The 15,140-nt window shown below is 50.0% G+C and overlaps 5 protein-coding genes across 5 annotated transcripts; 3 read left to right on the top strand and 2 right to left on the bottom strand.

Annotated features, from left to right (window-relative positions):
• Window positions 1–4,565: 4,565 nt before the first annotated feature.
• Window positions 4,566–5,842, top strand: MAA_08168 (Peptidase S8, subtilisin-related protein; the record flags this gene model as incomplete). The annotated part of the gene is made up of 4 exons (XM_007826166.2): window positions 4,566–4,802; window positions 4,853–5,038; window positions 5,087–5,596; window positions 5,648–5,842. 4 exons carry the CDS (start codon window positions 4,566–4,568, stop codon window positions 5,840–5,842), a joined length of 1,128 nt encoding a protein of 375 aa, XP_007824357.2.
• A 592-nt stretch (window positions 5,843–6,434) lies between these two features.
• MAA_08169 (Thioredoxin-like protein) lies at window positions 6,435–7,082 on the top strand (the record flags this gene model as incomplete). The annotated part of the gene is made up of 1 exon (XM_007826167.1): window positions 6,435–7,082. The coding sequence occupies one exon, from the start codon at window positions 6,435–6,437 to the stop codon at window positions 7,080–7,082; it is 648 nt and encodes a 215-aa protein (XP_007824358.1).
• A 458-nt stretch (window positions 7,083–7,540) lies between these two features.
• MAA_08170 (glycosyltransferase family 90 protein) lies at window positions 7,541–9,181 on the bottom strand (the record flags this gene model as incomplete). The annotated part of the gene is made up of 1 exon (XM_007826168.1): window positions 7,541–9,181. One exon carries the CDS (start codon window positions 9,179–9,181, stop codon window positions 7,541–7,543), a length of 1,641 nt encoding a protein of 546 aa, XP_007824359.1.
• A 1,482-nt stretch (window positions 9,182–10,663) lies between these two features.
• On the bottom strand, window positions 10,664–11,293 carry MAA_08171 (F-box domain containing protein; the record flags this gene model as incomplete). The annotated part of the gene is made up of 1 exon (XM_007826169.1): window positions 10,664–11,293. One exon carries the CDS (start codon window positions 11,291–11,293, stop codon window positions 10,664–10,666), a length of 630 nt encoding a protein of 209 aa, XP_007824360.1.
• Window positions 11,294–13,524: 2,231 nt separating this feature from the next.
• Window positions 13,525–13,983, top strand: MAA_08172 (uncharacterized protein; the record flags this gene model as incomplete). The annotated part of the gene is made up of 1 exon (XM_007826170.1): window positions 13,525–13,983. One exon carries the CDS (start codon window positions 13,525–13,527, stop codon window positions 13,981–13,983), a length of 459 nt encoding a protein of 152 aa, XP_007824361.1.
• Window positions 13,984–15,140: the final 1,157 nt, after the last annotated feature.

Here is a 15,140-nt window from a genome sequence, read left to right as displayed (position 1 = left end):
AAAGGCGTCAACGGTGAACGTAGCAATATTGAATCTCCCATACCCCGAGATTTGGGCCAGACGAATCTCATCGATCGCAACTGGGCATTCGTCTCCTCACTTCCGGTGGCAATCTTCCACTTTCTTCATACCAGTACCTCATCTCTCTCGTTACCAATGAACTGCGGTCGGGCTTACTAGCCAATATAAACTGACCCTAAAAGAAAAACACTCAGAATGAAACTCGCAAGCCTGTCCACCAATGTCCTTTCATTCGTCGCCGGTTTCCTATACTTGATGGCCGAGACCAGCACACCACCCGCCAGAATGTCCATCATCTCACTCGCACCCGCCGCCGTCTGTCTTGATCTATAAACCGTATGAAATTCTCGAAGCAATGATTGGGAAAGCTCGTACTGAGGTATGTCTGTCGTTGAATATTATGTCGCAACTGTCTAGTCTTGGAGTAGTTAGCGAGTGGTTGTCACGAATTTGAGGCTACGGCGGCTTGTAGTTGGGGATCTTTACGTACCAAGATAATGTAGTAATCGCAAATAAGCCATGCGCTGTTTGGGCCGTCCCTAGAAGTATATTCTCCAACCACTCTGCAGGCCATAAAGTAGGTCCGCCAGTGATAGCTTGGTTTTTGTAAGAATTAACGTGAGTGTATTACTCAACATTAGACACCCAGTTGCACCCGCAATTCGCACGATCACCACATGCTCGGCAATGAGTCCAATCGTCTACCTGATGGGTTTCATCAAGGCATTTTCCGTGGCAGTAGCATTCGGGACACATGAAGAAATGGCCGCCACAGCAAACCTCGCATTTCATTATGTCTCCCACGGGTAATCGGCGGGCGCAGACGTCGCAAGCACGCTTCCATTGCCGCCCATGAGCATCCTCTCTTATATAAGATTGTCCTAATACGTCTTTGGGATCCTCGAGGCCAGCCCGCCGAAGAGCCTCCCTTAAAAGATCAACAAGCTGGCGATTGCCGGAACGTTGGGCCCAGTACAAGAGACTATGGCCCCCGTACAGGTTGTCCGTAGACTCAATTAGTCCTGGTTCAATGACTAGTAGTTGTCTGACTACGTCGATATGCCCATTTCTGGCAGCGGCGAAGATGGGTGTTGTACCGAAGTGGTCGGCTATGCGAGGGTCTGCCCCGCGATTTACGAATTCCTGAACTATCCTGGGCTTCAATCCTTGTCTTGCTGCCATGAATAGCACCGTTCGGCCAACGCGATCCCGAGTATTGATCAACCCGTCTCTCGCTACACCCGCTTTAAGGTGCAATACAGCTAGTGTAACTGCCGCGCCGTGATGCATCGCACTAAGGAAGGTTTGCATGCTAGCTCCATGATTCGTTGTCTTCTGGATGAGGAAGCATGCGGCGGCTATTCTTTCATTACAAATTGCAAGCTGGAGAGGAGTTCGTACACCAGCTGTTGTAACAGGGGGGTCGAAGCCACGATTGAGCAATACTTTCAAAACGTCAACGTACCCATATTGTGCTGCTATATGTAGTAGGGTAAGGCCGCCGTCGCTTGGATTGTGCATATTTGCGCCATGTTCCAGCAGCATATTGATAATGTCTAAATTGCCCCTCGTCACAGCTAATTCCAAAGGCGTTCGGCCATCCGTTACCGAGGAAGGATCCGCGCCTTTATCTAACAATAGTTGCACACATTCGATGTTTCGAGTGTGAATAGCATTTCGTAAGCATTCCCTAAGTTGTTGCGGGTCGAGGGAGGCGCCGAAATCATTGAGCAGATGCCTCAATATGTTAAAATGGATGGTTGTATAAAAACATGATGCCCTGGCTAATATTGACAATTGTCTAGCGTTGAACGGCTCCTCGCCGCGACTTTGCGCGATAAAGTCCAAGACCCCAATATGGTTTCTACGAACGGCATTAAAGGCTAGCGAAAATCCGTCCACAGAGACGCCACTCTAAGCCGCTCTGCGGAGAATATCGACTTGTCCTTGTAGTGAAGCCATGTGAAGGATTCCTTGGGGTTTCTTTGCTGCTAGTCGATATAAGCGAGGGATGGCAATTTGGCTAAATAGGCGATTGGTCTGACCGAGGTGGAATAAGTCGACCTCTGACACGAGGTGATCGGCGATGATGCCTATGACTTCGTTTGGGAGAAACCTGCTGATATCCATGGTTGTGCCGCAGGATTGAAAATGCAGATTAAACTGCGGGCGATGTTGATTTAAAGGTAAGTAAACGTGAAAGATTAACTGAATGACTTGAGATGAGTAAAAGGTGTAAAAGAGTCTATAGAGTGCGTTCGGAAGTGAGCGTAATATAAACAGATTCTGAACAAATGGCTGTGTGGATGGGTTGGCATTCGACCTTACAAGTGCCAAACTAATTTCTTTTCACGTAGAGGGCAAAAAGGCTTTAGCTAAACTAAAGCGGGGTGTGCCTGAGACATCCACGTAATCTGTCGCTCACTTTTTTCGGTTCCACTTAGAATTTGAACAGTTCTAACATGGATGATATGGAAGGGGTAGAATTGTGAAGGCCTGGTAAGCGGGATCTGAAGAGTGTTCACGTGAATGTATTTGAGGTTGTAATGCTACAACCTTTGTTGGTTGTTGCTGTAATTGGTTTTCAAGAGACATGGACGTATTGTAGCAGCGACTCACGTGGATGTACGCGTGCTCGGGAAAAGTGAATTTGATATCGCTCTGACCACCTCTCGAAAACTCCAGCCTGTTCTATTGCCGAACTAGAAATGTCTCACATCCTCGGCCCCATGCCTTTCTCCTCAAACAGCTTCAAGCGAGGGCATACAAAGTCTCTAATACAGCTTGAAATCAACCGTAATCCGTTTACAAAAAGTTGCGACTTGCCAGCAGAAGTCTGACTGAAGGGAAAGGTAAGGGAAAACAATCCTTGCGTCTGCAAGAAAGGCTCTGCACCATGATAGCCTCTTCTCGTGGAGTTTTACTGAATTTGGAGCCGCTCCATTTTATTATTTCTCATTAAGGCCCATCTGCACCCCTCACGACCTCATGGAGTTTTCCTAGAGAGCAGGAGTAAAATCACCCTCCACATCCGGCATCGTTCAGACTTTACTCAACGAGCCTACCAGCACGAAACTTCATAACCCCAATCCCCCCCTTGGACATTCACTGCATAGAAGCAACTCGCAAAGCTAATATGACAAAACTAGGCACAAAGCCTCTCAACGCAGCCATGAAGAGACATGTTTCACGAACCCGTTCTCCGAAGCGTCTTCCGAGCCATCTACCGCAAGTGTTCCGAGCCATACGTCTCTACGAAGCTGAAAACTAGATGTCGACTTGCGGTTTGAACTTGCATTATGTGACAAGGACTCAGTGAGGACTTGGGGCAATGAATCAGTTCATCTGATTTGGTATGAAATGTCCTTGGTTTTTCTCAAGGCCGTTGACCAATGAGCTTTATTTATACCAGGAGTGGTGCGAGCCTTCTGCCCTAGATTCTGTGACAAGAGCTCAAAGATGCCTTGTGAATAGCTTCCAATTCAGCTAATAATTGTCTTTAGATTTTTACGTTCTTTGGTTTCTTTTCATCTAGGTCCTTACAGTTCACCCATATACATTATGTCCCGTATATGTGTAACCCGACCTAGATGAATGGAGCACTTATGTCATAGCTGCCCCAGGTTTCTAACCTGTATCCCCCTACCTATCTCCCGACCACCTTGTGTGCCGTGACGATGCATCCTTTATGGTGTTGCAGTCGGGATCGGCTATTAGGATGGTCATGGTATTTGTCCGTACGACAGGTTCCACGATCGTAATCGTCGTGTAACCGTGTGACATACCATTATTCGATCATTTGCTTGGATTCAGCAGGTCTTCAAAGAGGTCAGTATCTTGCACAATGTCTATGTCAGACTCATGGGTGGCTACAGAGTTGACGGGTTGGCACTCGGTAGTCTAGAATACCGAAGCTTCTACCACTGACTGACTAAACTACCTAGGTAGGGATGCCATTTCTAAGACAAAGACACGCCATGGCAGGATGGTAGCCGCCGAAGGAGCTGAACTATTACTCAGGGCTAAGCTATTCTCAGAGCTAAACTAGTATTACCAAGGCTAAACTATCACCAAAGCTGAACCATTACCGGAAGGCATGATTTGTTCCACTATACCACGAAAGCGCCGAGGGTGCGCCAGAGGTAACCATCTTCTGCAGGCTTACTTCAGCTGCTGCAACTATTTCCCTCCTCTGCTCACGGAGTATGCAAAGACCAGCCAAGGTATTAGAAGACTCGGTAGGTCGATTGTAACCCACCCCGCTCGGGTTGGTGTAGAAATAGGAAGGTCGATAACGCAGCATCAGCGGCTTTGTATTTTTAGTACGAGACGACTCATCTTGTTGGTGACCGAGGTTGCTTTGCGATGGAACTAACGAGTGCCCTCTCACATTGTGTAACGGCTACCTGATTGATAACAACGAGCTGCTGCCGCCAGGAAGAGTCCAACTCAGCCTCGGAATAGACTCTTGCAATAGCTCACTTTTAACCCCAGGTTCTTGTTGAGGAGAAATGCGCGGCTTCATACTATTCAGCCTGCTTTCCATGGCGGCAGTAGATGCCAACATCGGACAAGACAACTTGGCACCATTATTTAAATCGAAAGACAGCGTTCCCGGCAGTTACATTGTCAAGTTCAAGGACGGCATCTCCTCAACCAGCTTCGACAGTACCCTGGCCTCCTTCACTGACGACAGCCACCACGTCTACGACGCTGTGTTCAAAGGTTTTTCGGCAACCCTCGATTCCGTTGCGATTCGCAATCTAAGACGCCATCCTGACGTATGTTCACTCTAGTCACAAGGTAAAGTCGCCGCTCCTAACACACGCAGGTCGAATTCATCGAACAAGATGCTACTTTCACCATAAACGGTTTCGTAGAGCAGAAAAACGCTCCCTGGAATCTAGCCCGCATCTCTCACCGCCAGCGAGGTTCGACATCGTACATATACGACGACAGCGCCGGCGAAGGAACATGCTCATACATTATTGACACTGGCATCGATGCCACGCACCCCGTAAGCTCGTCTTCCCCCTTCCGCACCATCACATACTAAATTCCGCAGCAATTCGGCGGCCGCGCCCAAAACATCAAGTCGTTCGTTAACACAGCCACCGACGGCAACGGCCATGGCACTCACCTCGCCGGCGTTATAGGCAGCGTCATCTACGGCGTGGCCAAGAAGACGAAACTCTACGGCGTCAAGTGTCTCGACGACCAAGGCTCAGGCACGACATCCAACGTCATTGCCGCAATGGACTTTGTTGCCAAAGACGCCAAGACGCGCGGATGCCCCAAGGGAGCAATGGCCAATATGAGCTTGGGAGGGGGTTACTCTGCGGCGGTGAACAAAGCTGCCGCTTCTCTTGTTGCCTCTGGCGTGTTTGTCTCGGTGGCGGCGGGCGGTTCGGGTACCGACGCCAAGAACACGTCTCCTGCGTCTGAGCCAACTGTTTGTACGGTGGGTGCTAGTACGGAGAAGGATGAGCGTGCTAGTTATTCCAATTACGGGCCTGTGGTTGATATTTTTGCGCCGGGTGTGAGTATCTTGTCCACTTGGCTGAATGGCGCGTCGGTAAGTTGCTTCTCTGCTGTCTGTTGTCGGTGACTGACGCGAGGGATGCAGAATACTCTTTCGGGGTCGTCCATGTCGGCTGCACATATCACCGGGCTGGGGGCTTATATTGCTGCGCTTGAAGGTTTCCCTGGTGGGGAGAAGTTGTGCAAGAGATTGCAGGAATTGGCTACCAAAGGTGTGTTGACGAATGTGCCATCGGGGACACTGAATCTTTTGGCTTTTAATGGCAACCCCTCTGGATAGGTGCGGCATCTGGTAGCATACATTTGCTGATCAAGACCATGGTTGTTGGGCCGCGGGCGTGGTTGATGCTCATGTCATGTCGTTTGGAAATTTCGCTTGAAAGTTGACGGAATATTGAAGATATATGAGCTTGTGAAATTTGATGTACGGATATTGTCCTTGATTTCTGCGTATCCAGCCTACATCGTGTGCGTATAGTTGTTTGCAGTCGGTAACCATCTTCCGAGGAATCAAGTCCGTTGTTTCTGAATTCGACATTGCCGATCGCTTGGCCCACAAGTTACAACTGCCGACATCAAGGTTGGAACCTTAATGTCGTCAGTCAACTGCTCCATAATCCATGCGGATAAATGGCGCAGGGAGCTCAAGGGTGGTTACATGGGTGATGGCGCGAGCTCAGCGGCGCCTTGTTGGTTGAGATGACGGTGAGCCAGCATTGATCAATCTCCAAGCTGCCCCTCTCCGCAAACGTCACTTCTTCCTCACCTCGGCACCACCTTACTCGTCCTGTCCCAACAAAAACACCCGCCCAACCCTCAATTCGCTCTCAAGCTGACCTCATCCAACCAAACACATTTCTTCATCAACCACCATGGCTGTCCCCCCCAAATTCGCCGGCCACAAGCTCGAATTCGCCGCCTCGGCATCGACTTCGTCCGCCCCCCATTCCAAGCACACGTTCGAGCTGTACGTCGACTACTGCTGCCCCTTCTCGGCCAAGCTCTTCCGCACACTCAGCAACGACGTCATCCCCGCCATCCGCGACAACAAGTCCTGGGCCTCCAACCTGACCCTCATCTTCCGCCAGCAAGTCCAGCCGTGGCACCCCTCGTCGACGCTGATGCACGAGGCGGGGCTCGCGGTGCTGCGGCTCGCCCCGGACAAGTTCTGGGCCTTTAGCAGCCAGCTGTTCGAGGAGCAAAAGGACTTTTTCGACGCCAACGTGGTCGGCGAGACGCGAAACGCCACGTATAAGCGGCTGGCAAAGATTGCTGGCAAGGTCGGCGTCGACGAGGCCCAGGTCTACCGGCTGCTCGAGATTTCCGACAAGCCCGCCGAAAATGGCTCGCTGAACAGCGGGAACCAAGTCACTAACGACCTCAAGGTTGTTACCAAGATGAACAGGTTGGTCGGGGTCCATGTCACCCCGACGGTGGTGTTTGACGGGGTCGTGCAGGATACCAGCTCTGGGTGGACTTTGGACCAGTGGAAAGAGTGGCTGTCTAAGAATGTTGTTTGAGCGAGATGTACATAGGTAGGTATGTTATTTGGAGTCGGAATACAAGCATTATGAGAAGATTGGGATGCAGTTCTTGATTGGGTTTGTATATTGCTCTTCCGTCTGTGGCGCCAAATGAACCACGCAGACAACTGTCTTGTTGATGGAATGTGTAAAGGTGCTACTTACTCATGTGATGGATTGAAAGGATGTGTCATATGTCGGGAAATCAAACCTCGGTTCTTGGTGTCGCGGGTATGTCACGTAAAAAGACTCTACACGTAGTTTCCTACCCTTCACAAAAGACAAAGGGCCGTAGAAAAGCGAGCCACTTTGTCCAAATGGGTCATTATTCGGATCTTCTTGGAAAGTCAACCAGAATTACACAGCCAGAATATAAAACACATGTTTATGTAAGTTTTTCTCTTTAGTCATCATAACTTTTCATCTATTTACAATATTTAATTGACTTGCGTCATTTATATCTTTTCATCAAATTCCCGCCCACCTGTAGCTTCCTGTTCAAGATGATCCACGTCAAATAAACTTGCCATTTCTAGCATTAAACGATACAAGTAAATGGACATGTCAATCTCCCGTACAACTTGTCGCGACCAAGTCGATCCAGCATGAGCAATCTCAGCGGACAACACCTGTCCAGTTGGGTCATTGACCAGGAAATTGACCAGCGCAGGGAGTTCCTCCATCGTCATGGTGACAGGAATGTAATGGGCCCACGGGACAAGACGGTCATCGTGCCATTCCTCGAACCAGGTCTGCTTGAACACCACGGCCTGCCTAGACAGAAGACGGTAGAACCTGGTGCTCATGCTGTTCCCGTCTATGTCGTACAGGTACTGATAGTGGGAAGACGTGTCTTCTGGCTCAACATCCGACGGCCCCAGGACGCGCTCCATGTCCTTACAAGACTCCTCGTCACATTGGATATAACTGCCGAAATGAATGTCAAACACATCCTTGAATAGTGCAATTTGTTGCCTGTCTAGTTTATCCACTTGCAGTCCGAAGAATTGGCCCGTCTGAAGAACCCTGGCCGTATTCTGAAGCGACTGAATAAACGCGACAAAGCGCTCCCTATGGCCGGTCTTCCACGTGAATCGAGTAGCTTTGCCTCCGGTAGTAGACCCGCGCCAGTAAATCATAGGCTTCTTTTCCGAAAAGGCCATCGGCTCTTGCTGCACAACGGGGTGCCCCGTGTAACACGGGCACGGGACCAAGATATCTCGAAAGGCAGACATGCGGCCAAAGCTCAGAATAGGGACGAGGGTGTGCGTATACGAGAATGTGCTCGGAGATGCGATGAGAGCGTGGAGGTCTGCCGGACGAGAGGACTGACAAACGTCGTTGTATCTTGCGTGGGTGCCAGCCGACTGCGGCGCACGATGCGCACACGAGTCCAGTACCAAATCTTCAATTGACTCCCCGGAACGTTCATTGAACTGTGCCACTGGGGATGGCGGCTTGGACGAGTCCAGGATTCTCGGCTCATCGATGGTGCTTAGGAAAAAAAGGCTGTCGGGCAGTGCATGGAGAAACGGCTGAATGAGTCCTCTCCATGCCCCTTCATATATGTACGGTGCAGACATGGACATGGTTCCATTTTGAATCGTGATGCGCGTCGTGCGAGGACAGTCCTCACTTTGTTCTTTCAAGCGGAGAAAAGCTTGCCGCGCTTCTGGCGTGCGGTAAGGCTCCAGGTCTCGATCAATCTGGTCGAAGTCGTCGATGATCTTGGAGTCGTGGTCCAGAGCAAATGCCACCCATTCTTCGAAACCCTTGGGAGGACTTCTTCGGTATCGACGTCTGTATTCGGCAACCGCTTCTCCTACGTTTGACGACTGGTTCTTGAGTCGAGCTTGCGCCTTTTCTTGTGCTTGTCGTATGCGACAGAGAAATCCGGTCGGAGTATCGTCGTTGGCAATGTCTGGTGGGCATTTCTGCCCAATCAATAGAGCTTGTTTGGAAGCATATCGTGGGCTGAAGCTCGAGTAGCCTGACTTGTATATAAAGGTGAATATGACGAGAGTAGCCGCAATGGCGACAACAGTTTTCAAGCGCTTGATGGAGAAGGCTGGCCTGGATAGATAGGCAAGGACCATGTTGTGGCTGCGAATTAGCAAACGAGGGAAAAGACGAGCGGTTGCGCAAAAGAAGGACCAGTATTAGTATTACACATATTTTAATAGTGAATCCTGGCACTCGGACTCTTGTCTAATATCAAGGGATTCATGCCGAGATCCTTGTCAGGTTACGGGGATTAATCAAACGACGTTTATAAAGACTGCTTATTAGAGTGGATAATTCATGCGGACAAGACAACCCCTGCAGGCACGTTTCGGCTTTGACGACTACCGATGGAGCCCGGTATTGGCGAGGGTTCCTAATGAACTGACTCGAGCTTGGAACTTGTATCTATTTAGAGACACGAAGCGCCTTCATATCGGCACGGGTACTTGGCGGAACCTCTTCGGGCCACCTCGGACCTAGTCAAGTAAGTCAAGGTGGATGCGGCGTTTTTCGTTTTATTGCCCTCGAGTTTTCTATCATGCTTGGATACATGGCTAGTAAGATAGGCCTTGGGCTTGATCAAATCCCGCAAGTCCATCAAGTGAACACTAGATGGGCCATCGTGTCGCAATAATCGCTAGTATTTCGCTGTCGATAACACGTCGATTTGGTAGACTTGTCTCATCGCAAACCCTGTTGATTAAAGTAAAGCATCCTACTACAAAACTCTTTTTCTCCCTTGACAACGATTCCATAGTTTGCATCCAGCGAGCAATTCAATAAAGCAACTTCCAATGCACCACAGGATTTGAACTATCCGACATATCCCTTGCGGCTCGCAATACCATCCTCTCATCGAAACTGTATATGAAATATCTTGGCCATAAAACCACTCATCTGTAAACAACATCCGACTTCCCCTTTTTCGTCCCTTCTGCCACTTGCTCACGCCACTCATTAGCTTGCAACATTCATGGCCAGCCGTACTTGATACATCAATCTCTTTGCAATCCATACTAATCAAAATCTCCGCGCCAAAGATCGAAATCAGCTTGTTGGCATTTTTTAAGTTGCACGTACTTCTTACGCCAATTAGGGCCATGATTGTCCCGCCAGATAGAAGCAATTTCTTTTGCTACCTCTTCGCTCACATCTCGCCACTCCGTAGCCTGAGGGTCCAAGTTGTGTCTAGCAAGAGTTGTGATGTCGAAGCGATGTCCTGCCCAGACTCCCCGGGTGATCTCCGTCGGGTCTGCCATCGCGGTTGGAGAAAATGTTGACCAACTGGCGCGTGACACGATGACTTCGTGAAAACCCAAGTACTCAATGAAAGGGCCATGGATATATTCTGGCTTAATTGCAATGGCCTCAGAGCGAATAAACTCCTTTGTAGTGAGATTTCTGAGAATCCACGACTCATTCTCCGGGAAGTAGGTTGAGTCTTCGCAAACGATCTCCGAGTACGCCAATTTGAATGCTGGATCATGCGACTTGTCTCGGTTTTTACACGCCTCGTATAGGCGTATAGACGCGTCTCGGATGCATAGTTCCATCTTTTGTTCCTTGGAGCCAAATCAGTTGCCAATTTCGTAAAGTGAGATTGATTTTGAGATTTGCTCTTCTATCTCTTCCTCCGAAAACAATCCAGGAGGGACATCCCCTGGCTGCGTGTACTCTCCAACATAAACAATATTCTCGCCAGCCCATTTACCCCAGAGCGACATGTAGTAATCGTGGAGGCGTTGCCGAGCAATGGCCCAGAAAGATCGTCTGGCTAGGCCGAGGCAAATAAGGTCTTTCATGCAGTCGACTTCTTTAAAAACTTGGAGAATAATTTCCGTGGGCAGGTCAAGAATAGTAGCAACGTGGCCGCTGATGGGTTTTACTGCTTGACCCATGATGCGACTTCCCCTTTGGATCGCAATAGAGAAACGGGCCTCATCTTGACTGCCGCGTTCGTCTGGTACTTGGAAGAGATCGGGCTGTGGAACAGGGACAGCAAGAAGACACACGAGTGCTCGTGACCATTCCTGGAAAAGAAGAGTATGGACGGGGACTTTTTCGGGTCTGAAAAGCTTGGCGTTAGGGGCAATCAGCTGGAAATTTTCTTCCTCAATTGTTTCCCTGGATGAGAAAAACAGATCCCTGACTTCAGGGGGCATCCGCATCATCTGGTCTAGCATTCCCGACACAAAGTCATCCATTTTCGGGGTAAGATTCGGAAGGGCTGTACAAAAGATGGATGAGAAAGGTGACTAGATAGACAAAATGTGGATGATGAAGGGCTGTACCTCTAGTGGGAACTAACATGCAGTGATGGTATTCAGACTTGAATGAGTAGTAGCCGTCTACCTCCTATGCAAAGCTTTGATTGCGTTGTGGTTGTAGACGGGAATGTGTCTGGTGGTGACAGTTGAGGCAAGCGCAAAGAAGTGCCAGGCGGAGAAGAAAACCATTTTCCACGGTCAAAATATACCTCGGCGCATTGCGATTTCTGTTTGTTGGGGCATCCGACAGTTCACAGTCCTTGCAAGTGTCAACACCTGCCAGCCTGCCAGCCGCGTTTGTCAACGGGGGTCGATGCATGTGGCTTTACTAACCGTTGACATGTCAAGTGAAGTGATTATGTACGCGTTTGCAAACTGCCCATGACTGAAAACGCGTCGACCTCAGGTATTGGTCATGGCCCTCATGCTCAGCTCCTTTTGCTATGGCATATATTCATGCCAAAGGCCAAAAGCAGTCCTGCAGAGGCTGTTCAATTGAAATGCTCCCCAAACGCTTCGGATCCTACTGTATCGGACGCTATCATGCTAAACTCTGCGGAAGAAATCAACCTATTTGCCTAAACCAGACGTCAGAGTCAGGTAAGTTAGATGGCTCTAAATGCCCCAGCTGGACTTCGGAGAAACTTTGTCGTCGCTCACAATATTATATATAAAACCAACATTGGTCGTCATTGGGCCAGAGATTAATATACATCCAGGGACGTTATGAAACCTGACAAGAGCAGATTCTTACCAGGCACGTGGATGTACCTCGCAATATCTATTCGTCAGTTCATGCACAAGTCATTCACTCATACCGTGGTTCTCCATAACAGCTCGAGGCAAAGATGCAAGAGGCAAAGCAGTATGCCTCTACGCCCAGTTCCCACCATGTGTGCTCGACCGGGGCCCAATTTGTGACAATTATCAAACCCTCGGCCTCCCAAATCTCGATCGCGGTGCTTTGGAAACCCTCTGAAACAGGTGAATTGCAAAGAAATGGATGAAAATAACGAAAAATGCGCCAAAAATAGGCAAAACAACTGCATTTTCACTCGACATCGGTAGAGGTCTCATGTACCGCTTTGGGTTAGAGCAACGAGGTGACGAACAAAGAAACACGACATTCTCGAGCAGACGCTTATTGATCTACATACCATAACCAACATGCATGGTTCGTTGGTAGCAGTAATATGCGATGATCACAGTCACTACATAAAAACCAACAGCTTTCACATGGATGCACAAGGCCACAACAACCAACATGATGAAGCCAGTGGTTTGCGATCGATACCACGTCTCGAGGCTTTTCTCGACGTCAGTCTTTTCGTCCTCTGCACATCTCAATGCCACTCACGTGAGAATGTTGTCTCTGCTGTCTTTAGCACTCTTGTCTCTCCTTGTAACAAGCTTCAACCAGACACCACACCGCCACACCGCGCTGATCATCCAGGCACCCATCCTGCACGACCGCCTGTGCTCCAGCAGAGGGTGGCACGAAAAGTTCCAGACTCTTCAGCCCATCTGGGCACCAATAACACAACTGTTGGCACGATTCGCTCACGGATCGCGGAGACTACGGCCTAATTAAACTGTGACAAAGGGGAAGGAAGATCGCAAACCGCAAACAACTCCCACCGAAAACATTTACAGCGAGAACCTAATAATAAACACGTTGGCACGTGCAAAATGAGACAGATAGTGGAGAACATAATTTTAAAAGTACCCTATCAAATCTAGTTGACAATGGGTTCCAAAAACGACGTGTTTTACAAGGTAAGACATTACGGCCCAAGAGTGCGCATTGCCGGGCACATTGCGCACCATGCCGCCATTGCCTTTGACAATCCGCTACAATCGTCCCAGATGTCGCTCGAGACGGTAGAAAACGGTCCCTAGAGCCATACATAGATTGTATGCCATGGATTTGCACTAATCCGTGCTAACACGCGGTTTTATCATGGCCAGAAGTGGAAACAAAATTGGCTCACAACAACACACGACAGTTCTTGCGCAGGACAGACAGGTATAAAGAAGTCAGTTCATCCTGCCATGTTTTCCATCAACTCATCCAGCTCCAAAGCAACTTGTTCAGTCGACACATACTCTACCCTTCCATGCTTTACAAACCTGTTTTACACTCGCGATATCGTCAAGCCCCCATCACCATGAGACTGACGCACGTTCTCGCCTTGGCAACAGCTTTCGGCGGCGCCATCGCCAGCGCCGTCAGCCAGGACAAGGGACTGCCCGCAGAGCCCAAGCCGCTCGAGGAGCGCACCGAGGACAAGAATCCGTATGGATACGGGAATCCTCCTCCCGTGCAACACACGTCAAGCACCACGACGCAGCAGGTCCAGCCTACATACGGCGCCCCTGCATATCTCACCCCGTCCCTCGACACTCACTTCAGCAAGCCGACTCTCACCTTTCAGGCTCCGGTCTATTCCATTCTCACTACGCTTCAAACCTCGGCCAAGCCCGTCACTAGCAAGTCCTCGACGACGCAGGCCGCCACGACTGATGCCGCACACGACACGGCCCCCGGCTACGGGGCGCCCCCGGCCGTGACGAAGTCTTCCACGACTCAGCCTGCTCCGACGTACGGGTCCTACTCCTTGCTGTAGGGCCATTCACCCCAGCGTGAACTAGCACTGAGGCAGCATGTGAGGTCTGGGGCGGCTGCACAGGGTCCATGAAGAATGGGTGCTGTGAATAGACGGAGAGGGGAGAAAGGTTGCCCATGGCTTTGCCTTGCAAGAGGGCGGGAAGGGACAAGTCGTGCAGAGATAATTGGATAAAGCAGTTCTGTATAGTAGATAGATTGGACTCATGGAGTGGGCTTCCAGGCTTCAACGGATCCTGGTTGCGCGCACATGTGTTGCTGAAGAGGAGTGGAATGCAAAATATACAGTATTTATATACACACATGCTGGTGTTTTGCCTTTGTGACTTGATGGTCTTGCCTGGGTGTCGAGATGCATGAGTGCCAGGTGGTCAATATGGAAGCGTGTGTAGGCGAGTACATGGTTGACTTGGTGTAGCGACATGATCCCTGGTGGCCATGGCGCCAGGCTGTATGTAACCGGCAGGACAGTCGTAATTGCAAGTTGCAAAATGTTGCTGTACTTGACTTTTCTTATATCTATCCACGAATATTTTTATAATTTCTGTCTGCAGTGCGAGACTCAGAGACTAGAGTCAATACTATTTGCGATCATGGATACATGTGGGTTCGGCCAGTGGTGTCTCTCGGGATTCAAGCATCTTTACAAGCACAATTCGCCCAACCTATTTACATAATTGTCGTTTCCTCCAACCAATTGACATTTCGCATCAGTCGATCGCCAACCGACACATTCACATGTTCCCGTGGCAGGCCGCCGCGAGGCACTTCCGCCGCCTCACCAACGTGTCAACCGATGCCAAGGTCGTGTCTGGTGCAGATGCCTACAAGGGGAGGGCTGGGTGCTCGCCGCCGGGCACTACTGGGACGCGCTGAGGCACGCGCACCTCGCGGCCGTGCCGACTCTGCCGAGCGCGCTGTGGGACGGTGCCGGCAGCCCCGACGCCGTCTGGTGCGTGGAGATGGCGAGGCTGGCCGAGGCGCCGGAGGGCGAGGCGTGCTGGACGAAGGCGGTGAAGTCGTGACGGGACGGCATCGGGCTGGTGTTATTTCAGGGGTCTGGGATGAACGGCGCTAAATGGGCATGTATTGGAGTCTGGTGGGTGGTTTGTTTCAGACGGGTCAAGTGCTCGTTTTATTCTTCTTCTTCTCTTGGTC

The sequence above is a fragment of the Metarhizium robertsii genome (genome assembly GCF_000187425.2).
Source record: "Metarhizium robertsii ARSEF 23 chromosome Unknown MAA_Scf_6, whole genome shotgun sequence".
NCBI lineage: Eukaryota > Fungi > Ascomycota > Sordariomycetes > Hypocreales > Clavicipitaceae > Metarhizium > Metarhizium robertsii.
This window is presented reverse-complemented; position numbering and strand designations above follow the sequence as displayed.